General features: G+C 40.6%; 1 protein-coding gene across 1 annotated transcript in view; it reads right to left on the reverse strand.

Moving 5' to 3' along the window:
* Positions 1–20,063, reverse strand: part of LOC108695777 (zinc finger SWIM domain-containing protein 6) — an 82,146-nt gene extending 62,083 nt beyond the window's left edge. The window contains exon 1 of the mRNA XM_018224746.2: positions 19,278–20,063. Within this exon, the coding sequence (XP_018080235.2) occupies positions 19,278–19,812 (535 nt within the window). The 5' untranslated portion in view covers positions 19,813–20,063. The remainder of the gene's footprint in view (positions 1–19,277) is intronic.
* Between the last annotated feature and the right edge of the window lie 5,089 nt (positions 20,064–25,152).

Genomic DNA, 25,152 nt, shown 5'->3' on the forward strand with positions numbered 1-25,152 from the left:
TCGAATTCGATTATTTTCAGTGCTTGTATTTAAAGTTATTGGGAGGGAAAAAGTAGTCAGCACATCAATTCTCACAATTCTTTGGAGATGGTACACGTTCTACAATGGCCACTTCCCATTGGCAAACTGTGTAGTTACTGTGTAGTAAACGATTGAACAGCAACATCAACTCTTCAAGTAGTTAAAAAGCCTTTATGTGTGCTCTTGCGGGCAACACCGCAACGTTTCAGGCCATGCGGCCTTTTATCACGCTTACTGACCTCAGCTTGATAAAAGGCCGCATGGCCTGAAACATTGCGGTGATGCCCACAAGAGCACAAATAAAGGCTTTTTAACTACTTGAAGAGTTGGTGGTGCTGTTCAATCGTTTACTACTTTAAAGTTATTAGGAGTCAGAGTATTTATGGCGACTCCAACTCAAGATACTCAAAATTGCTCCAGAGAACCATGCAAACTAGCATAATACATACTAAACAACTGCTTTCAATTCTGGTTATATATATCAGGTATACAAATACCCTAATATTCATGGAGAATCTGAGGTCTTACAATCTTCAGGAACTAAGAACAAGTGAAACAATAAAGGGATAGCTGAAGAAAAGCAAAAAAAAGATTACGGTAAGTGGATTACGAGCAAATCTCCCAGCAGTGTCCCAACCCCCAACTGTATTCTGGCCATTTGTCTAAAATTGTCACTCGGTAACAGCAGGGCTAGAGAAACACAGAAAGGGCCCGTGGGCATAAAAACAAAACCATGGAAATTAGGTAGCTCAATATTGTTTTTATACATACATACACAGGCATACACACATAAAAACCTTCAGCTGTTAGCAAAGGTATGGGATCCATTATCTGAAAACCAAAACCATTACCCAGAAAGGTCCTAATTAGGGGAAGGCCATCTCTCATAGACTTCTTTTTGATCAAATAATTCAAACGATTTGCTTTATCTCGGTAATAAAACAGTACAGTGTACTTGATTCTAGCTACGATATAAATAAGCATTAATGGATGCAGAATAATCCTATTAAGTTAATGTGTAAATTATTTTTTAGTCTATTTAGTCTATTTTAGTCTATTTAAAGTATAGAGATGCAAATTCTGAAAAGACACCTTATCAGGAGAACCCCAGACCCCGAACATTCCGGATAACAGGCCCCATACCTGTGCTGCTTCTATTATCCCATGCCAAGAGATGTTCCACCCCAAAAAAATCAGAGGCACACATAGGTTGGGCATCCCTCCAGTAGGCAATGTGTAACAATTAGTCCGTTTGTGGGTTGGAACAGTCTTTGGAAATGGCTTAGATTGTGAATAAAGGGAGGCAAAACAATCCCTATGTCAATGTGGCTTTACAGTATTTCAAGCCTTTACAACAAGAAAAACCTTGCAAATTTGCACTTAGGTGCCATGAAACATAATGTAACTCAGAAGTGCACAACGTGACACCCACCAGATGTTATTGAACTACAACTCCCAGCATCCCGCAGCTGGGGTTGTAGGAGTATTATTTCAACATCTGGGCAGCTACTAAATAAAGAGCTGCAAAAAGAAACAGAAAAAGAAAGGTCTCCAAGGAATCTCTTCCATTTAATTCTTAATAGACTGCACCCACTATTTGTTATATAATCCCTTTAAAGAGCCAGGAGGCAGTTATTCATTCACTGTTTATTTTAAAGAATGAAATTAAATACCATGACCTTCTCTCCAATAGAATGTTAAAGGCAGACTTCCAAAGAGAAGAGGAAAATAAAAGAGTGCAGATTCAAGAAAAGTCAAACACAGCCTGTCAAAACACATCACCCCCTATAAATTAATAACCTTACTTCAAAGATCAATTTTATATTGTATTTACCTTCTGGGGATCTGAAAGCAGACTAACAGCTGTGAGCCACACCATTCCCATAAATTTGATCCATAGCAAATCTTGCCTTTAGCAGGCATAACATTAACCCCACACATGGAGGGAAGTAGCAAATAGATTTCAGGATATTTGCTTCCTAGTTATATTCTGGCGGCTGCTTGATTAATAAGCCGACTTCAAAGCCTTCCAACACCTACTTGCTACACCTGGGATACATATGTCAGTACATGATCGGAGAATTGCATTTGCAATGTGAGGATGCAAATCCGATTACAAGAAGCAAGGCAGGAAAAAAGCAAGGATACACACACCAGACATTGGCAGTGCAGGTATGGGGTCCATTATTCAGAAACCGATTATCCAGAAAGCTCCAAATTCAGGAAATTTTTTAAATCATTTTCTTTTTTTCTGTAATAAAATCGTACCTTGCACTTGATGGCAACTAAGATATAATTAATCTTTACTGGAAGCAAAACCAGCCTATTGGGTTTAATGTTTACATGATTTTCTAGTAGACTTAAGGTAGAAAGTTCCTTTATCTGGAAACCCCCAGATCCTGAACATTCTGGATAACAGGTCCCATAGCTGTACGTTCCATTATTATTATTACAAGAATATGCACAACACATAATGCTGCAAAATTTAAAAGCAGAATCCTATATTAGGGGTTGCAGTTGAGCAATCAGCTGAGAAATGACAGGTCAGCAAGCAGTATGCGGAGATATGTAGTTCAGAATCAAGTAGAGAGCATTATTAGACTATTTATTAAAAAAACAAATACTAAAAACGAAACATGTAAAAAACATAAGGATTACACTAGTAGTATCCTAATCTGCACACATGGGAAACATCATCAGATTTACAGTACATAAATAAAAGGCCCCTGTATGAATAATCCTGGTCATCTGAAAAGGGTATAATTTCCTTTCAGTTCTTTACAACAGTGCAGAAATTGCAGGCCCCTTTGAAATCACAGCTGTAAGAAGAATGGAATGGAATACATGTAAAAAGCATTAGAGGTTCCATAGGGGCCACTACACTCACAGAACATAAGCAGCCACGACAGTCTCCAACTGTTTTCCGTATAGAGTTCTGGAGAATTAAAGGGATTGTGGGTACTATGACTCTAGGCAACATTTATTCTGCAACACAACAAGGTTAAAAAAAAAACCCACCATCATTTACAGAACAGGCAGTAGCAGCAACATTTACGATGACGTTCTAAATTTGCGATGAATGTAACATTTCTGGTTAGAGCAAGATGTGTCACATTTTCTTACGCACCTATAGAACACAATATAAAATCCCTGCTGAAAAAGCACTCTTTTAAAAACAAATACAGATCATTGGAATTGTTAACACGCAGAAACAATACCCACCACCACGGAAAAAGGGACAGCACAAATTCCACGGCCATTGCCTCAGAGGCCAATGAACAAATCACCCTTTATTGTAATGTCGTTAACCATGTGCACCTCTATAAACAATGCCATTCAGTATCAATAACCATGTGTGAATGAGAGCAGGTGGGCAACGACTTATGGGAACATTTGCTCGTCACTCTATACTACATCTGTTAAAGTAATAAGTAACAGGGTTATCTGCATTCCGACAAGCAACAACAGCCTCTTATTCTGCACAGCCTGCTCTATTCACCCGCTCTGTTTTGAATGAAGGCCATTTTACAAACAGTGGGCCACCTACAATCAATAGCGCAGAAATCCTGTTTCAATAAGCCGGCTATACAATAGATTCCGCCTCAAAATGCACAAACAAATCTGCCGGCTAACAATGCAACGGCTCTTAATATATTCAGCTTTGTAATCCTATGTAGCCATAATTAGTATCCACAACGTATGAGTGTCTCTAGCATTCATATTCTGGATCTGTGGTTCAGTTCTCACCAAGGAAAAGGAATACAGGGCCTACATAACAGCCAAAACAAAACACTGATGAGCACGCAAAGCTCTCAGTGCCAGGACTCGGAGTAAAATAAATTAATAAATGCAACAAACAGATGTTCTGCCAAATCAGTGGGCAAATGGGATTTCAGGCCTGTTATGTCATGAGCCAGCCTGAAAATTTACTGTAAGAGGATGGCATTGTGTAAATGCTTCACCTTTTTGCACAATAAGCTCATATGCTCTTCCAGGCTGTTACTACACGCAAATTAGACACAGTTGGAGTGATACTGGCAGTTGCAGTTTTTATGTGGAGGGCCTTATGCCTGAGATTAAGATGTCTGGGCACAGTGATAAAGAGCCTCATGAATACATTCATACAGGAGTGTGGGGGATCCTACTGCATACGACTGCTATAGGTGGGAAGTGGATCATTTTTGGATCAAGACTGAACTCTCTGTGACCAAAATGGATTCCTTCAGTGAGTTGCATGCTAACATGTAATCAAGGCCTACCAGATTAGCTGAAAAGTGCAAAGCAGGATAACTTTGGGTCTAAATGTGAGCAGAGGTCATAGGCAATATGTTCCATGTATAGTCCCTTATTGTGGTAGGGATTTAACTGCCCTTTAACTTCTAGTATTCATCTAATGAACATGGCAAATGTTTGTGGTCCTTTGCAATATGACATTTATAGAAGTACAAATTTCCCATGTTGTCCCGAACAACTGCACATGTGCCGAAAGTCACGAAGATTTCCGAATTTTTTTGTGTGACATTTTCATGACTTTCAGCGCATGTTCGGGACTTGAATATTACTCCAACTGTGCATGCACCAAAAACGGTCTGCTTCCTGAAGTTTAACGAAGAAAAGAAGATAGCTGCTGTGAACTCCCGAGGACAGAATCTGCACAGAGGGGTAAGTAAAAATTTAGGGGCATTTGCCCTGGGTACTAGGTAGGCTGGGAGGAAGGACGGTCTACGTATGGTAGGGGGGTAGGGGTTTATGTTATGAGTTGAATTCTCCTTTAAGGTCCCCATACACAGGCAGATTAAGTCAGCAGTTTATTGGGCAGTTTATGGGGTCCTCCGACGGGCTTCCCCTACTGATATCTGGCAGGTTTAAAAAAACTTGTTGGATTGAGGACCGTATCAACGAACCGATGCAGTCCCTGATCAAACTGCCTGTATTCACCTCGTTTTTATCAGATTGTTGGCCCTAGAGCCCACGATCGGATCAGCCCGATATTGCCCACCTCAAGGTGGACATATCAGGGAGAGATGTATGGCCATCTTAAGTCTTGCGTCTAATAATTACAGAGGGTGTTATAGCTCTCATGCAAGTCAGGTATCCCTTCAGTGTTTGCCTTGAGACTCACAAGAAGAATCAGAATCCTGCCCCCAGTGACACCATGCACAAATTTGGATTGGTCATAACGATTACTAAAGGTGGCCATAGATGCAAAGATCCGCTCGTTCAGCGACATCGCCAAACGAGTGGATCTTTTCCCAATATGCCATTAACGAGCATGGCTATATCGGGGGTAATCTGAACAATCGCCCATATGGCCGAACGATCCGATTACGATGCGTAATGGGCTCAGGCGGGATCGGTCAGGTCAAAATCAAACCTGTCCGATCTACCAAATGACCGATATCCACCGGACGAAAGATGTCGGCACTCTCCACACACAATCCGAAAATCGCACGAATCCTCGATTCGCACGATAGGATCTGTGCGTCTATGGCCAGCTTAAGCAGGAAAATAAAAACAGGTTTTTCTGAACAACAGTTGATTAAAAGGAATATCAGGTGATAAGTGCTCAGACTACTCAATGTAGTGGAACATCTGCTATTTAAAGGGATACTGTCATGGGAAAAAAAATTTTTTCAAAATGAATCAGTTAATAGTGCTGCTCCAGTAGAATTCTGCACTGAAATCCATTTCTCAAAAGAGCAAACAGATTTTTTTATATTCAATTTTGAAATCTGACATGGGGCTAGACATATTGTCAATTTCCCAGCTGCCCCAAGTCATGTGACTTGTGCTCTGATAAACTTCAATCACTCTTTACTGCTGTACTGCAAGTTGGAATGATATCACCCCCTCCCTTTTTCCCCCCCAGCAGCCAAACAACAGAACAATGGGAAGATAACCAGATAGCAGCTCCCTAACACAAGATAACAGCTGCCTGGTAGATCTAAGAACAACACTCAATAGTAAAAACCCATGTCCCACTGGGACACATTCAGTTACATTGAGAAGGAAAAACAGCAGCCTGCCAGAAAGCATTTCTCTCCTGAAGTGCAGGCACAAGTCACATGACATGGGGCAGCTGGGAAATTGACAAAATGTCTAGCCCCATGTCAGATTTCAAAATTGAATATAAAAAAATCTGTTTGCTCTTTTGAGAAATGGATTTCAGTGCAGAATTCTGCTGGAGCAGCACTATTAACTGATTCATTTTGAAAAATTTTTTTTTCCCCATGACAGTATCCCTTTAAGGATTACACTAGTCACTGAACTAATTACCTGAAACCACCTTGATATATTGAGTTTCAGATGCTAATTTTGGGTTCGATTTTGCTGGGGAAAAAAAAAAATCCCTGCGGGCTTTTGTCCCTTTCGAAAGCTTCGCAAAACAAGAGAAGATTGTGGCAGTGAATAAATAGGAATTAAATACACCCTCCTTGCTCCATAAAGGAACTTGAAAAACTTGCCTGAGCAAGTTCACAATAAGAGAATAAATAAAGCTGGCAATGGAAGGGTTTTCCTTCCAATCAGGAGAACTCAAACCAGTCCTAGTGTGCACCCCGGGCTAGCACACAAACATCACTTTGTGCAGTGATTTGCACCACATTCAGCTGTCACAGTCTCAGTCACATCCGCCTTCTCCACCCATGAATAACTATGTAACACTATCTGAAGGATAATAAGGGACGTTCACATCATTGACAGGTTTGTCTTCAATTATGCAACCACATCCTATGACATTATTTAATGAGTGTTCTTGAAAACCTATGAACATGAACAGTTTAGCATGAAGTTAGGTGTAATATCATTAGAACTTTCTTTACCAAGAGCCTCACAATATGGCACACTTTATGTTTGCTAAACCAACGGCTGTACGGACTCGCAACTGATAGCAAACATACATCCCAGAATTACAAGGGGAAATCTCCAGCAAGATGGGTACTGGGTGCAATTATTACATCATTACACGCCACCATATGGGAAGAGAGCATTTAGGCGTGATAAGGGTAAGACAAACATTAATGGAGTACGTGATTATTATTAGAGGGACTATATAAAAGTGGTGTGTTTCACCAACAAGATGTTTCCTGAGAAAAAACAAAACAGAGAAATCAGCAAGTTTTGCTAATTTCAGGAACTTAACATTAAGCGGCAGATTTATAAAGGGTCGAAGTGAAAATTCGAAGTAAAAAAAAAAATTAGAATTACGAATTTGGTATTGGTGTATTTCCACTAGGGAATAGTCCAAATTCTATTTGAATATCGAAATGTATGATGTACTGTCTCTTTAAAACTTTGACTTTAACCATTTACATTTGCCTGAAAAAGTAAATAGAAACTGGGGCAATATTTATCAAGGTGTATAAAATGGTGTACAACCACATGTATTTAGCTAGCTGTGCAATGAATGTGCAGCTGAGTAACATTTTGGTAAAAAAAAAACCACAAACAAAACAATTGCACAATCAATATTTGGGTGCTTAGATCCACTTTAAGTCTGCAGCAAGAAGAAATACACACTTAATACATTTAACAACACTTTTTACCTTCTTTTGGTGAAAAATGTTTTACATACATTTATAAGTATGGCATAGAATACATAAATCAGTAATTTTACATAACAGTAAGGCTGTGGGCTGAGCAAATACAACATTAATTTTGTCTCTCTTAGGGCTCTTACAGACGAGCATTTTAGCTGCGCTCCCCTGTGTTCAGGTTTCATGCGTTCAGCCACAGGGGAGCGCAGGCGTAGATGCACTGAATTCTTTTCAATATGGCTGTACTCACACAGACACAAGTAAGCGCCAAATGCAGGTTGGGACGCAGTATGTTGCATTTTTTCTGCGTTCGTCGGTTACATGTGTCTGTGCGAGCACAGCCCCATTGAAAAGAATCTACTCCTGCGCTGTCCTGCGGCTGAACGCATGAAACCGGAACGCAGCTAAAAACGCTTGTCTTTAAAAGCCCTTACTCACAAACAACAGCCTCACTAGTAGAGCACTGGAATTTCACCCGATTCCCAACTAGCAGTCGCAGAACAGGTGGGAAGCCTGGCGGAGCATAGCAGGCATAGGGCTTATTAGGATAGATGCTATTAACATTTAATGCATGGGAAACAATAGTAAAGATCAGGTGGATTTGATACAAAAGACTTGTCCCACTATTTATTAGGCATGGACATTTTTTTCTTTGCAATTATGGACACATAAATCTATATCTTTATACATTTGCCAACTGCTGGACACCAGACGCAATCAGAAGCTAGAAGTGGAATACACGAGTTTTGAATTAAATATTTAAAATGAAAGCAAGTTATCTCTTGCATGATCGCACATTAAGGTCATTCTTTTTTATTTACATTGCGACTATGGAGAATAGTAGGAGTCTGTCATTACTGGAATTGAAACCCCCCCCCCCATTTTATAATAGAAATTAGACGCTGGAATGGGAAAAAAGGGCACTTTGTTATTTCGTTTACTCTAGCGACTTCTTGAATTATTAAAAAATACATTATGTGGCCCTTTTGCGTTGGCAGCTGACAAAAAGCCCAGTGTTCAGCCAGGACAGAATGGCTAAATGACACAGCCGTGGAGTTTCCAGGCACGGAGCACTGCTACTTTAAGGATTAAAAAGCTCTGCACACTAAAAGCCACCATTCATCAGATAAATCGTTCACATACCAGCAGCTCGTGAATGTTTCCTGGATCATACACATCTGATGTGCCAAACTGGGGAGCTTAAAGTGTCCTCTTGCTAAATTAAAGGTGCTATAATAGGGGCATACTAAATATAGAAATGAAAGTCTAATGTTGCAGAAGATATGTCAGCACTGTGCAACAACAACTTTCCTCTGAAAAATAAACACAGGTATGGAATAGATTATCTGGAAATCCTGGGACGTGAGGCTTTCAGGATAGGGGGGGGGGATCCCTTTTGTATAATATGGTCCACCATACCATAAAGAGGTAGTTAACCTTTAACTTTTAGTAAGTTATGGAAAGTCCTATTTTTAGAAACGTATACATTTTTTTAGTTTAATTATTTGCCTCTTTTTCAAAAGAGGGTCAATGGCCCTGGCAGTCAAAAAAAAATCTATTGCACTGCGAAGCTACAATTATACTTTTCTATTCATGTCACATTTACCTCCTGGTCTCTCATCAAAACCACTGTCGGGTTACTAGTATAAACTGGGCCCAAACAATCAGACAAAAATAAATTATATGGAGAAGAAAAAAAAAAAAAAAAAAAGAGACTGCAACAGTCTTGGAATATCAATGACTACATCAAACTAAGGGAGTTAAAGATGAACTTCCTATTTAAGATTGACCAAAAAGAAACAGCAATGTTGTTTTGCCACCAATATTGATTTACGCAGCTTAACTAGCATCAAGTACAAGGTATTGTTTTATCATTACAGAGAAACAGGAAATCAATTAAAAGATAAGGACATTGTTTGCTTATGGGACATGGCATTGCTGGTTTTTTTTTTGGAGCTTTCTGGAAAATGGGTTTTCAGGTGACCAATTCCATAACTAAGAAATTGCCTCCAATCAATTCCCATTGTGGACAACTGAATTCAGAATGAGAGAAAAGTCTGTTCCGAAACTGAAGACAATGGGGTATATTTTCAAAAAGTAAAGTTAGAGGATCGCCACAGTCCTCTAGAGTGAAATTCCGCCACTCTCCATTCATTTCTATGGGATTTTGAAAGGCGTTTTTATCAAAGGAGGAACTTTCACCCATTGATAAATACTCTTTTAAAAATACCATAGAAATGAATGAAGAGTGGAGGACTTTCACTCTAGAGGACTGTGGCGACCTCTAACTTCACTTTTTGACAAATATACCCCCCAAAAGCACGCAGGCCATGCTTTTCTAGCTTTTTTTAGCTAATGGGTGGTAAAATACACAAAATTAAGACCCAAATGCCGTGAATGATAGTTTGCAGGTCAGGCAGTTATTGAAAATTGCTTTGTGTAAACTAGTTACTTTTTGTTATGCTATAACTGGTACATAAAAAGTACAATTTTTTTTTTTTTTTAAAGGGGGCAGGCAAAGCAATAAACAACACCAGACGCAGCCTCGATTACCATTGCTGATATCATTTTGCAAGGAGTTAGGGTAACATTTACACCACTGTTCCTGTAAGCAAAGCTGCACTTTCAACACCAAAGCCTGCAATCTAACAGGATGTGGCTCTTAAGGGAAGAGGAAGTATAGAGTCACATGGCATTCTGATTTCCCAAGGTCATGGGATGGGAGGCACATGGAGAGATAGCACAGTACTAGTCTGTACAGATGATGCTGTATAGAGATTACATACAGTTTCTTCATATCCTGTGCATTAGGATAAATAACTGACCAATCATGTAACATGTGTAGATTTAAAGCTTCTTACAGGAAACATGCAAGAGCAACAATACTAGAACCATAAAGGAAACTCACTAACATCGGAACAAAGAACAATTAAAGGCATAGCGTCCATTTCTAATAATATACAAACATACTGAACTAGTATCTGGGGCTCTAGGAACCCTACAACTGGTGCCTGTGAACTCCGTGGACTGGACCTGCGCAGAAGGGTAAGTAACAAGTTAGGGGCAATCGCCCAGCGGGACAGGTAGGCCAGGGTTGGAGGAGGGAGGGTGGGCAACACACGGGAGGGGGGGGGAGGGTTTTTGCACCGACTAGGTTTCCTTCTCCTTTAAGATAAAACTAGTCCTTATTGGAAGCAAAACCAGCCTATTGGGTTTATTTAATCTTTACATGCTTTTATAGTAGACGACTAGAAGGGGTGAAGACGTGAAGATCCAAATTATGGAAAGATCAGTTATCTGGAAAAGCCCAGGTCCTGAGCATTCTGGATAACAGGTCCCATACACAAGCCAGCAAACATTAAAAAGAAGGTAGAGGTCCAATGCTTTCACTAGACCTTAAAGGGGACCCATCACCCAAAAAAAAATATTTCAAATCCTATTTTATCATGTTAGTCAAGCAAAATGAACTTTAATTACTCTGTATAAATTATCTGAATCTTGTTCCCATCAGTCTGGGACTCATAATTATAGCAACCAGGAAGGAGCCATTTTGTGGACACTGTTATAAAGACAAGCCTTGCATCATCTCAGAATCTTGTTTGTGCACCAGAATGGGGGACCTGATGTCCATCCCCATGCCCTGGCTACACAACTAAATGGTAAAGAGAACTGGGGGAATGTAGGGAGAGCAGTGACACCTAGTCAGTGCTGAATGGAAAGTGAAAGTAATTGCTTGCCCCACCTCTATGCCTAGGCATAGAGGAGGTGCAGGCAATATTTGATTGACAGCTGATATTTTTAAATGAGTTTACAACAGCTATGAATGCTTTAATAAAAAAAAAAAAAAAAAAGAAATTTGATTTCATATTTAATTTGAAAAGGACTTGTATTATACAGATTTTTATGTCTGGGTGACGGATCCACTTTAAAGGCTTATTATAAAAAAAAGTACTATGTTTCAGAAGTTCTATTAGCATCAATTTAGCATTCCTAACAACCAGACAGCTGGGGTTGAAGGAAAGTCTACATTGTGATTAGGAGAGGGCCAGAGTAGATAAGAAACTAATAATAATAATAATCCTGAAGCCTCCAGAGCAATACTTTTTGTGACCTCCACATGAAAGCTAGAAATTGTCAGAAGACAGCAACAAATAATGTTCAAAAAAAAATACCAAATGCTGCTAGGATACATTCTATAACATAATCATGGTAAAATAAAGGTGAGCCACCCGTATAAAACCAATCATTCGGCCAACGGGCTAATCCAATTGAAATCAAATAACTACAGAAACCCACTGAAAAAAGCACGGATGGATATCGGACATATTCTTACAGCTACCTTTTGCTTTATATAGTGCAGAACGGAGTATTTTCATGCCAAAGGAAATAAGGTCAGACATTTTAAGTTTACTTGTTATCTGTATTCTGTAAACAAAATTAGCGTACACGTGCTTTGCTTATTCATCAGCCAAACACGCCAGCCTTAGACAGTACACCTACCAACAAATCATTCTCCTAATACAACAGCCCATCTGGACTCCAGCCTTTAGTCTTTAGCTTTACTGGAACATGACAGAAGGGTTTTTGTTCAGTCTTACAAAAATAAGCAGTGCAAAGATATATTCTTATTTGTGTATAGAAACTGTATCATCAGCCATACCCTAGAGCAGTAGCTTTCAGACTTATTAGGTTCAAGCCAACCCCCCCCCCCTCCTTGGGGCAAAAAAAAAAATTGGAAAGTCAGATCAAGTTTCCAAACACAGGTATAAAATCTATTATATGAAAACCCACTTTCCATGAATCTGGAAGTAAAGGGAACAACAATTTCTAGAGCTCTTTTTAGAGCTCCTTTTTAGTGGTTTACTGCAATAATAAATTGTACTTTATGGTAACAAAGCTGCATTAATTGCGGTTGGCTGCAAAACCATCCTAATTAGTTGATTTAATGCTTCTTAGTAGACTTACGACACTGTGCTCCAAATTATGCACCCCATATCCCAAAACATACCTTGTTCCATGTATACCAGATAAGACCCAACATCTGTATATAACATTGTTTTATCAGCCATTCTTTCATTAATATATATATAGGGAACGGAGCAAGGGTTCACCCAAAGTACTGCTCTAATCGACCAGATTTTGCCATGGTAGAAACAAATTGTTTTTAATGGGGTGGTTCACCTTTAAGTTAACTTTTAGTATGTTATATAATGACCAATTCGTAGCAACTTTACAACAAGCCTTCATTTTTTCTTTTTTTTTTTATAGTTTATGAATTATCTGCCTTCTTCTTTTGACTCTTTCCAGCTTTCAAATAGGGGCCATTGACCCCATCTCAAAATCAAATGCTCAGTAAAGCTCCAAATGAATTGTTATTGCTACTTTTTATTACTCATCTTAATATTCAGGACCTCTCCTATTCAAGTCAGTGCATGGTTGCTAGGATAATTTGGATCCTATCAACCGGATTGCTGAAATTGCAAACTGGAAAGCTACGGAATAAAAAGCTAAAATAACTCAAAAACCACAAATAATAAAAAATGAAAGCCAAATGCAAATTGTCTCAGAATACCACTCTCTACATCATACTAAAAGTTAACTCAAAGGTGAACAACCCCTTTAAGGGATGTATGTCAGTTATGGGAGAAGATAAGAGGTCATATTAAACAGAATGTATACTAAATATACAGTAGATTTCATTATTGCACAGTCACACGTGACTAACGACCCCCTCATTTCAGAATAAAAGGAATCCATGTTAAGAAACCATAGCCAATGACAAGCAGGCATTATCAGCAGGACACAGATCAGACTGGGTAATACTACTTGACAAGCTAGATACTTAGCAAATGAGAAACCCAAACAATGTAATTAAGTCACAAGAATGTAAATATTTCATTAGAATTGTAACAAAGCTGCAAAAAGTTAAAAAAAAAAAACAAAGGAACCCTTCTGAGGTTCTAAGATTTATGCATGAAAAAAAAAAAATCATTGTTTCGGTATATTCGTATCCTGCACCATTTAGCATATGGTCATCTGGTAGTCGAGTGCAAGAAGATTAATTGATTAATCCATAAATAATGTGCCTTAAATATTATCAAGAGTAATGGGATATATTCTCATTTCAATCCTGCACAGCAACAGTGTCAGTTTTAGATTTGTGGAATCAGCCCGTGTCAAGAGAGATAAATGCCCATGTTTGTGCAACAGAGATAAGGCGAATTGTGTATTCAAGCTGCGACAGTGTGCTTTATTTGCAACCACCAGCAAGCACACATAAACCCTACAGTGGGAGTTCAACTATCATAAAGATAACCATTCTAGATACCGCTCAACAGAACCAAATCCTTAACCAATTTAACCTTGAGCTCCATGGTTTTATGAGGGGGGGAATACAAATACTGCAAAAAGTGCTAAATTGGCTGTATTATAAATTGGTTGGAAAAAAATAATAATAATAATAATAATAATAATAATAATAATACAACACCGCAAAAACTGCACTCACAGGACTTCCATAGTGAAAAAAAGATTATATTTTATTTCAACGTTTCGACTTACAACTTAAGCGGTCCTCAGGAATGTAAGCCGAAATGTTGAAATAAAATATAATCTTTTGTTTCACTATGAAAGTCCTGTGAGTGCGGTTTTTGCTGTGTTGGCTAAGTAATTTTGTTTAACCAGCACCCAGGCATCAAGCGAGTTTTTGGAGTGCACCAGCTTATTGTGATAGATAGATATCTATATATTCAAAATGGACCAAGCACCCAACATTGAAATAAATAAAAAAAAAAAAAAAAAAAAAAATTATATTTATATATATATATAATATATATATATAATATATATATATATATATATATATATATATATATATATATATATATATATATATATATATATATATATATATATATATATATATATATATATATATATATATATATATATTTTGTTATTAGAAGATCAAAATTAAACAACATTTAGTATGATATAGATCATATTCTGAGAATTTGGTATTCAGCCGATTCGTATGTTCTGCCTAGAAAATTTAACCTGCAAAGTACTTTTTGGGAACGACAACATTAAAGCAGATTTTAAATCAAATGACTTTAGCACTTATCTATTAGGCTCATGGCTTATATTCTCTGCAACGAAGAAGTGCCTGGAAGACCAGCCCCAGACAAAGCACGTTGGAATATTTAAAAACAAATGTATTTGGGAAGAAATCTGCCAGTCAATGCTAGCAACAGACTGTTAAACCATTAAAATAAATGGCAGAATCCACAGAAGATTGGGGTGCTTCTGTCAGATGAACACTCAGGGATACACCCTCATGAACCTTAATCAAGACCTTCTCCTACTGATCTTACAGTTTTTAAAACCTATGCCTGGTGGTTAGCATTAGCAACCACATAAAAATATATTTAAATACATATTTAAAAGAAATAACTTATTTCTTCCATTCTATGTTGCATTAAACTTAAATGTACAGTAAACACCCCCCTGTTAAAGCATATAAAACCTAAACAAGTTTATCTCTGTGGCAAAGGGAAACTTAAAAACAAGGTAAAATAAGGATATATTGCTAAGCAATAGCCTGACAAGCATAACAAATGATGTTCTTATGCACCTGGAATTACAAGAATACAGTCTTCAACACCCAAAATACTTAAGAGCATTTAAAAGCAAGTGTTAAACAGGGGTTCAAAATTAACACTAGCAACATTAACTAATATCACTAAACCAGGTTTAGCCTGAAAAGTGACCAAGACCAAACATTCTGCACTATGCCCTTCCATTAGCCATAACCAGTAATAAGTGGATGATACAGAACGAACAAAATAAAAGACTGGCACCCACGGACTGCTTAAGATGGACTAGACCACATACAAACCTAATGTCTTGCCAGTATACAGGGGCCTAGTAAGATTTCTAGCTTTCAATATAAATTACATTTCCACTGAAAGCTGGAATGTAGACGTCAGTTCTCTTCCAGATCTGTTAAACATTTAGCTTCTGCAATATTGTTTTTAAAGGGGAACACCACACAAACATAACTTGAGCTTTTTGAAAAGTAAACATAATCTCAAGCAACATTGCAATATACATCAATTAAAAAATATGTAGACTTTTCATGATTTTTAATGGTTTGGAACAGTTCCCTAAGCCTATCCCCTCCTCTCCTGCTGATCTGTCTGACTACTTTGCTGAGCTGGCTGACTACTGTTACTTTGTATCAACAGCCAACTGTCTTCGGCCTGCATCCTCCAAACCCCACAATTCCATGCACATGTAATTTCAATAAGGAAAGGAACATCACAGTGCAGTGCATTGTGGGTTATGTAGTTTCTGCATGCTGTCTGTAAGATTTGAAAGTTCATTCTACTTTACTCAAACAGATGTGAAATTTAAATCTACCAGTTTACTTTAGATAGAGCGAAACCCAGGCCTGTTGTACCCAGGCTGTTTATTCCACATACAATATATATATGTAAACCACACGGGTGGATGGCCCTCGTGGCTGAATTTCTGAATTATGTTCAAATAAATCACAGGCTTGCCACGGGCCTACTGGAACCATTCTACCCTAGGTTTGGAGCAGCCAGAAAGCCCTTTTCCTGCTTAAAGGGAAACTATCGCAAAAATGTAATATAAACATCAGCATACTGAAAGAAGAAACTTTCTAAATACAATCAATTAAACGATCTATACTGTTTCTGAAATGATTAAAATCACCAGACACCATGTCTCTCTACATGCAGAATTTGAGCAAAAGGCCGGTATTTTGTTAGATTTTGTTTGTACTGGAATCAAGTTATTTGAGTGAGCTTCAATTCATCTGTTAGGATAAGATTATATTGGATCTAATTGTAAGTGAATATCTGACACCCAACTGCTGCATGAAGACAGAATGAAGAGAAACAGATGCTAAGGGAGGGATAGTAAACATAAACTTGATTATTTCAGAAACAGTACAGACTTTTTAATTTATCGTATTTAGAAAGTTTCTTGTTTCAGTATGCTGAAGCTTATATTTATTTATTTTTGCGATAGTTCCCCTTTAAAGCAAATGAAGCCTTGGCGTCTGTCTCCAAGAAGAGATTGCATCTTTTATTTATTGCCCCTTGGCTTTATTTTCACAATGAAGTCCTGGCTTAAATGCAATCAGCCACAAAACCCTCCCTGTGAGCACTCCTGTCATCCCTCATTGCTTGCATGCAGAGTCAAGCACAGACACAGAAAAAAAAAAAAACCCTCACCGATGCCAATTAAGGAGGTGGCTACTTGACAGCCACCACAAACACATCTAAGATTATCCAAACTTGCCAATGGTGGGGGGGGGGGGGGGCATATACATAAAACTGGGTGAAACGGAGTGGGAGGGGAGATTGGGCTGTCAATGCTTAAAGCCCTATAGGCTGATGAAGAAGGCAACAAGCCCAGATAAAGCAAGCCAATCTGTGTCCGGGAAATGAATGATCATGCAGAAAATCACGTTTGCAGATTGCATTAGAATTCAAATGATGTGCAGACAGACTGGATTAAAAAGAAATCTGAACCCATTCCAGAAGCAAAAGAGGGATATAATTTAACACACACGCACACAAAAAATGCGACTAGAATTTCAACGGAGCATCAGTATCGTATCACAAAAGCCAAAAAATGAATACAACGCCGCTTGTTGCGCAAACGGTCTGCCATACAATGTCCTGCCGGCCCTGCGCTGGCAAAGAAAGGGTTAGCATAATAGTGCACTGCTGCTTTAAGGCATCAGCCTTGGTGCCTTTGTCAAGACTGTTCTATTTAACGAGCACTGAAAAGAAATAAAGGGCCCTCTTTGTTTAGCTTCCTTTCGAGGGGTGACCGAAAACTGAAAAGACACAAATAAACATGAAAATGAGAACAAAGTGCCAGGTTCTCAATGGGAATCGCTGACGGCTATTTGATATGCACAACTGGCAAATATGAGCCGAAGACTGGAGTTCAATGTCTGCTCACAGCCACTGCCATCATTTATTATCATCAGTACAATTAAAAATGGACAAAAAAAAAACAAGTCTTTGTCTAAAATGTACGTTGGGCAGAATGACTAGGTGACATATCACAGCAATTCAATGCTTTGCCTAATGGGAGAGATCTCAATCTGCATTTTTTATGGCATCAAAAGCTGAAACAACAGCGATGCACATGACAGGTTTAAGGAGTCAATTGCTGGAGAGCTTGTGTCAAAAGTTCTTAGGAATAGGGTGTCAAGAGTGAGGGGTAATCAGAGGGTATAGGAAAGAGGCAGTGCGTTTAAATGGACCAAGAGAAGGGGGGGGATACATGAAAGGTGAGTATTGTTTTCACTCTGCTCCCTTGTCCTGACAAGAAACAGCTCCATTCCGAGCTGCCTGGCACAATGCAGCAGCACAGCCCAGGGGTGTGTGATCAGCCCCTCTCTCCATGCCTTTCACACATGCACAATCCTGACAAGATCCACCAAGCAATCAAGCAGCACAACCCACCAGGAGGGGTGATTTCCCATTCCTCCCCATTCCAGTAAAAGGAGCATTATAGAAGCATGAAAAAAAAAAAAGACTGTGGCAGCATTATGGTGAGAATATGTTCCCCAGCTACACAATACAAAGACGTAGGCACAAAACAGAGGGTATGAAACGACTGCACATCCCTGAGACAAACACAGTGACATCCCTAGAAAAGATTAAAGGGCCACACAACCCCCCCAAAAAAATACAATCAAAACATAAAGAGGAAAAAAGCTGTTCTCCAGCTCAACAACAAAACAGGAAACACACAGACTGCGTTGCATTGTGCGCCTGCAGATTTAAACCCCCTCCTCATGTGCTGCCCTTTAAATTCCTCTCTTTGTTCAGACACTGAAATCTCATTACACGTTTCCTCCTTCGTGCCTCACAATTTTATCCCAGGGGAATAAGGGGGTGACAGGGAAATGCTGGTGGGGGGAGCAAGAGAAGGGTTCTCAAGCCGCTGAACTACAAGTCCCAGAATCCCATGAGAGCCAAAGAAATATACTCCCTGTTGGACTAAAACTGTTTAACTAAAAGTCAGGAATAATGTGGCAGCGCAAGTGCTGGAGACGTGATCAATCAATATCCATGGGGGGGGAGGTTCCACAACAGAGGGGCTGAGTAAAGGAATGGACAGACCACTAATGATATGGATACGGGTTTACAGTTGCTCTTGAACTGTCTAAAACTCCCAAAATCACCTGACTGTGCCTGTGATGCCCAAGCTGAACAATCCCATAAATCAGTTGGGTGTTAGTTTAAACAACACCTGGAGATGGTGGAGGGAAAGGGTGCTGGGGCCAGCTGCCCATCCTCTAAGGGTAAAACACTGAAATGAGATAGAAGTAGGGGGGTTCCACTTTCATTTCTGAGACTGCCAAACAATAACCATGGCAGTGAGGGTCTGATTAAAGGGCAACACGCAGCCTCTCCTCCTGTGTTTGCCTGGCAGACAATGTGTTGGACAAGCAGACTTGCCTCATTCATGGGGTTATTAAAGGCATAAGAACCCCCTGTCTGTCAAGCTGATAGGCACAATGCCCGTGATGGGGGGCCTCCATGCTCCAGAATGGGAGAGAACATTTTTTGTTTGGGGGGGGGGACAGGAAAGGGATACTTTTCAGGTGCTTGGCAGTCGGACCGCCGGCCCCCACTCCTCATGGTTGCGCCCCCTCCCCGCACTCACCCACTTGCAGGACATTGTCCACGCAGCCGCCCTCCAATAGAGCAATTCCCCGGCGGAAGGGCAGCCGGGTCTCGTCGTTAGTCTCCCCGCTTGCCGACACTCCCGCTGTAGACGCTACCGAGGCCGCCCCCACTACTGCCGCACCCGGTCCCACGGCAGTCCCCGAGGCTCCTGCATTGGACACCACTCCGGAGGCGGCCCCGGCTCCATCTTCCCCGCCCGTGTTAAACGAAGAGTACATGCATATCTCCCTCTCACTCCGGGGAAACGACCAGTAGACTATACGCCGCTGCACCGGCTCCGGGATCCTCTCGAAACGTTCCTCTACCCGCTGGAAGGGCCACTTCTCCGCCACCTTCCGGGCCGCGATATCCAGCAAAGACTCCGGGTCCTGAGTCCTGCCGGACAAACCGTGGGCAGAGCCGCCGGCCCCACATGAGGCTCCGCCCGCCCGTTGCCCGGGCCTACATGACGAGCTAAAGCCTGGTCTACAGCAGAGCCGTTTAGCCGGAGGCTGCTGACCGCGCTCCGCCATGATCGCACCGCTTCTGACCAGACAGCGGAAGTGCTCGCACGTTATAAACTAGGGGAGGAAGATAGAAGACACGCCCACAACTGTCATACAATCACGCCCCTTTCTTCTTTTACCACACTCACATTTTTGACAATAACACCGCCTCCCTCCGAGTCACTAAACTGAAAACATGGTGTGGTTAAGCCGAGATAACTCCGTGACGTCACGACAAAAGAGGGCGCGGCTAAGCAAATCTAACACCGGGGTGGAAATATAAATAAAGGAGTGTGAGCAGAGGATGTGGGCGTGGCATTCTATCGCTGGTCACGGGAAGCAGAGGGTGTGGTTAGTCTTGAGGGGACGGTGGGGTGGAGGGAATGAGCTTTGAAGTTTCAGTCGGCCTTTGAAGTCAGACGTGACCAGGGTCGCGCGCCTGCTGACTGGAAAGTAGGGGAAGGAGACGGCGGTGGGTGAGTGCGGGAGCGCGCAGGAGTACTTCGCGCGGAATGTAGGCGTGGCCTTGCTGACTAACCGTGACCTCGACTGAGTGGAAGTTGCTGCTGACGTCATGGGCTCTTTCAAAACAAAAGAAATGTGTGAGGAGATTTCAGTGCGCGCTGACACCGGGAGAGGAGTAGCACAGCTGCAGCGCCCGCGCCTCGGGGAATACCGCGCCTCTACATAGGCTTCTCCTCTCAGCGCTTTTATATCGCCACAGTAAGCGCGGAACTGTGTCTAAAGGCTGCCATTACATTAAAGGCCAACTACACCCTGGATTTTGCATAGTGGAAGATGTTCTTAAACGTCCAACAGCCAGACAGATCACTGTTTTCAATAGGTTTTGCAATTAATTATACAACCATTGAACGTGTATGATGACTGTTTTTGGAACTTTGTCTAGAATTCAATTTTCTTTAGTCATGCAGAAGATCAGCTCTTTGGCTACATTTCCCCTTTAAATCCACATCCTGAATACTTGGCAGTTGGCTGAGGTGCAAGCAGTCAGACTGGTTTAATATCTGCCGTGTGGATTCATCTGAACACTTATCAGCCACAACCTGTCTACTGTGAAGTGATGCGGCTTCAGCGAGAGATGATCAGGCTCTGGGCTGAGTGGAAAAAAAAACAAAATAATAAAATCATGTCTTAGCTATCCTGTTGTTATGATCACTGACCCTAGAAACTGGATGACATTTGAAATTTTGGCTTTGAAGAGAAGTGGAATAGAAATTCAGATTATAAAGATAAAACAGCCCAACAACACCTGAAAAGTAGGCACAAAGAGACATTTTATTCCTTCCATGTGGCTTAATTTAATTTACATGAACGTGAAGTATGTGATTATTTTACAGTGCAAAGCTTTGGTTGGCTGGGGCATCATTTTGTATTGTTATCCCGGTTTATTGTAGGGTTCCTCTACCTGAATGAGTTTTTTTCAGTGCTGATTAAGAGAACATCAGAGAGCTTTACAAGGACTTGGGTCGGACTTTGCGGCGGAACACTGGAAAAAAACCCAGTAGGCCCTGCCAGCTCAGCCCCGCTCCCTGCTCTCCACCAGGAACTTTGGGTGCTCCTCTCCCACCGTGATTGTGGTGGCAAAAAAGAGGAATGTGACGCAGCTCAAGGGTGAGAGGGGTTTGGGGGTAGGGGTTTCCGTTGGGGGTCTCAGAGGTAACAGCCCTGGTGCGACTCTGACACCCCAGTCCAACACTGACAAGGACTTACAACTTGTTTTGGATTTGGCAATAGAACATATGAGACTAGAACAAAGAGAAACCCATGTAGATCGGTGAAACAAAGATAAGAAAAAGACAGAATGGCCAATCAATGAGACTGGGGGAGAAGTATTAAGGCCTACGTCATTTTAAACAGCACCCACTTACTAACAGGTCTCCCAGACACCTAAATAATCAAATCTTAACTGCAGAGAATAGGATTGAAAATATATTAATGGTCAGGTCATTTATAATCCTTTATAGGGTTTCCACCCTCCAAAAACATGCAGGCAAGTTAATTGGTTAATGAAAAAATTAACCCTAGTGTGTGAATGTGATAGGGACCTTAAATTGTAATCTCCACTGGTGCACAACTGTTTTGAGTGATGTATAATCTTTGCTGCAGAATATGTCTACAGTCTTAAGGTGGCCATAGACCTAACAATTATGATCTTTCTTAGAAAAGATCTTTCCAAGAAAGATCATTCGTTTCAATACACACGTGTAGCGCTGAATCCTTGTACATACAGGTAGAAACAATAGAATTCTGCCTGTATCTGACGATTCAGCACTAACAGTGGCACCCGATCAATATTTTCCATCAAGCTCGATCGTCGAGCTGACCGATATCCAAGTCTTCTGCCGATATTAGTTGGTTCTTTTCCCACCATACACACCGAATATTGTACGAAAATTAGTTTTGTACGATATTATCTGTGCGTCTATGGCCACCTTTACATATTAGTTTTGTTTTTGGCCATACCAGGAGTACTTTCATAATTCCACAGTTACTCTAGTCACAGCACCCTTGTCTATTTGCTATGGGATACTAACACAGGGGAAACTTTGCCTACATATCCCCTTAAAGAGAATGTCAGCGCAATATTTCTTTGCCTAACAAAAGAAAAACATAAATCGATCTCATTAGGCTAAGCATACTGTCTGACACTCACCACCACTCCACTCACATCCACTTTGCACTCCTTCATCACTGCAACACTAGATGAAGTTAGCAAACTTCTAGCCTGCTCAAAACCCACAACCTGCTCCCTTAAACCCCATACCCTCTCGCCTCCTTTATCCAATCTCTGATACACTCTCTCCTGCACTTACCCAACTATTTAACCTTTCACTCTCTACTGGTACTTTTACATCCTCATATCCTCATACAAACAAGCACTAATCACTCCTATCCTCAAAAAACCTTTCCTTGATCCCTTCTCTCACGCTAACTATCGTCCAGTTTCCCTTCTTACATTCGCATCCAAATTACTAGAAAGGCTTGTTTACAAATGCCTGATCCAGCATCTGACTCACAACTCCCTTCTCGACCCCCTGCAATCTGGCTTCCGCCCAGTATACTCAGCTGAAACTGCACTCACCAAAGTAACCAATGATCTACTGGCAAAGTCTAAAGGTCACTATTCCATACTCATCCTTCTAGATCTCTCTGCAGCCTTTGACACAGTTGACCACACACTCCTCCTGGACATTCTACACTCAGCTGGCATTTGTGACACTGCTCTTTCATGGTTTACATCTCATCTGTCTGACCGTTCCTTTAAAGTTGCCATCTCTAACTCTACTTCCACTATGTTCTCTCTCTCTGTTGGAGTTCCTCAAGGCTCTGTTCTAGGCTCTCTGCTGTTCTCACTCTATACAACTTCGCTAGGAAAACTTATTCAGTCTTTTGGACTTCAGTACCACCTTTATGCTGATGACACCCAACTCTACTTGTCTACTCCCGATCTTTCTAATTCTGTCCTTTCCCAAGTCACAGACTGTCTCTCTGCTGTCTCCTCCTGGATGTCACAGCGCCACCTGAAACTGAACCTTTCAAAAACCGAACTCATTATATTTCCTCCAAGATCTTCCCCTGTCCCTCAGATATCACTCACCGTAAACAACACCACCTTTCATTCCACCACACAAGTATGCTGCCTAGGAGTTATCCTAGACACGCATCTGCCTTTTCAACCACATATTCAAACACTTGCAAAATCTTGTCGTATTCAACTGCGCAACATTGCCGGAATATGACCATATCTCAGTTCAGAATCAACTAAAACACTGATTCAGTCTCTCATCATCTCCTGCCTTGATCACTGCAACCAACTCCTCGCAGGTATTCCAACAAGTAATCTTTCACAACTCCAATCTGTTATAAATGCAGCCGCTAGATTCATCTCTCTCGCTGCTCAACATTAGCTGCTCCCATATGCATGTCCCTTCACTGGCTCCCAATTTCCTCTAAAATCAAATTCAAATTACTAACACTCACTTTTAAGGCCCTTAATAATGAAGCCCCTCCCTATATTTAATCTCTGATCTCCAAATACTCTCCTTCGCTCAACCTTCGCCTAGCTTCTCCTCTCATCACTTCTGCCCATTCTCGTCTACAAGACTTCTCTCGGGCATCTGCTTTTCTCTGGAACTCTCTGCATCGAGCTGTCAGACTTTCTCCTTTCCAAACTTTCAAGCACTCCTTAAAGACCCTTGTGTTTAAAGAAGCTTATTCAATGTACCTTAATTAATCAATCATTGCTGTATCAAAATCACAAATTGTTTCTAAAATCCTAATGTCTCAATTGTATCCTAACCTTTACTTTGTAAACTCTAATTTGTAGGGCCCTCTAATCCTATTGTACTCTGTAACCCTTGTTTGTTATCCTCCATTTATTCAGTTTGTTGTAACTAAGGTAAAGCACTGCATATCTTGTCGGCGCTGTATAAATAAATGATGATGATGAGTTGTCGCGAACCTGCAAATTGCTCCAACTGCCCATGCGCCACTTTGCCGGTCTCCCACTCAGCTTACCGAAGACCTGGAAGATGGCTGTGTGGAACTCCGATGCCTGAATCTGCGCCAAGGGATATGTAAAAAGTTAGGCGGGAGGGAGGTCTATGTGGGACGGGGGGTAGGTTTTTTTTTTTAAATCGGTTGAATTCTCCTTTATAAGCACTGAAAATCTTTAGTAAATGTATATTGGAGAGTTGCTTAGAATTATGGTTTCTTTTATTAGGCAATTTTATAATTTGGGGTTGACTTGCCCTTAAAATATCTTTAAACCCAATTGAATAACCTTCACTGAGATGTGATATTATTTTATAGATACAACTATAGATACAACCTATAAGGGTTTCATACCATTTTCTAAGAGAAGAAAGTGGGCTTGACATATCTGAGGGAAGTACACAAAAGTTTCAATCTGCCAGCCTTATAGTTCATTGTGTCAAGATGAAAGCTGCATCCTGGACATTGATAGACCTTTGCAGAACATGTCGGCAAAATTACATTCTACCAATGCAGGTAATTTCACAAAGCAGTATTTACTAGAGTCTGAGAATCAAGGCTCTTATTGTGTCCCTTTAGCTCCTTCTCTGATAGCTGGAGCTCGGGTAATTCCCACTAGTGTCAGCTGTTTTGTAGGAGGCCGAGGAAACTGTATTCATGCTCACCACACTTCTATTACATTGATTCTAAGATAATAGCAGGTGTTGGGGTCATACATGTTTTTTGCTTCAAAAATCTTCATATCTAGTCTGCTTCTAACTGCTGTTAAAGTGTAGGGTAAGTGTGGTTTAAGTAGGAGGTTATGTGCATTGAAAAACTGGTAGGATGGACAAAAACTAGATGTCCGAATAT

This window comes from Xenopus laevis, chromosome 1L (genome assembly GCF_017654675.1).
Source record: "Xenopus laevis strain J_2021 chromosome 1L, Xenopus_laevis_v10.1, whole genome shotgun sequence".
NCBI lineage: Eukaryota > Metazoa > Chordata > Amphibia > Anura > Pipidae > Xenopus > Xenopus laevis.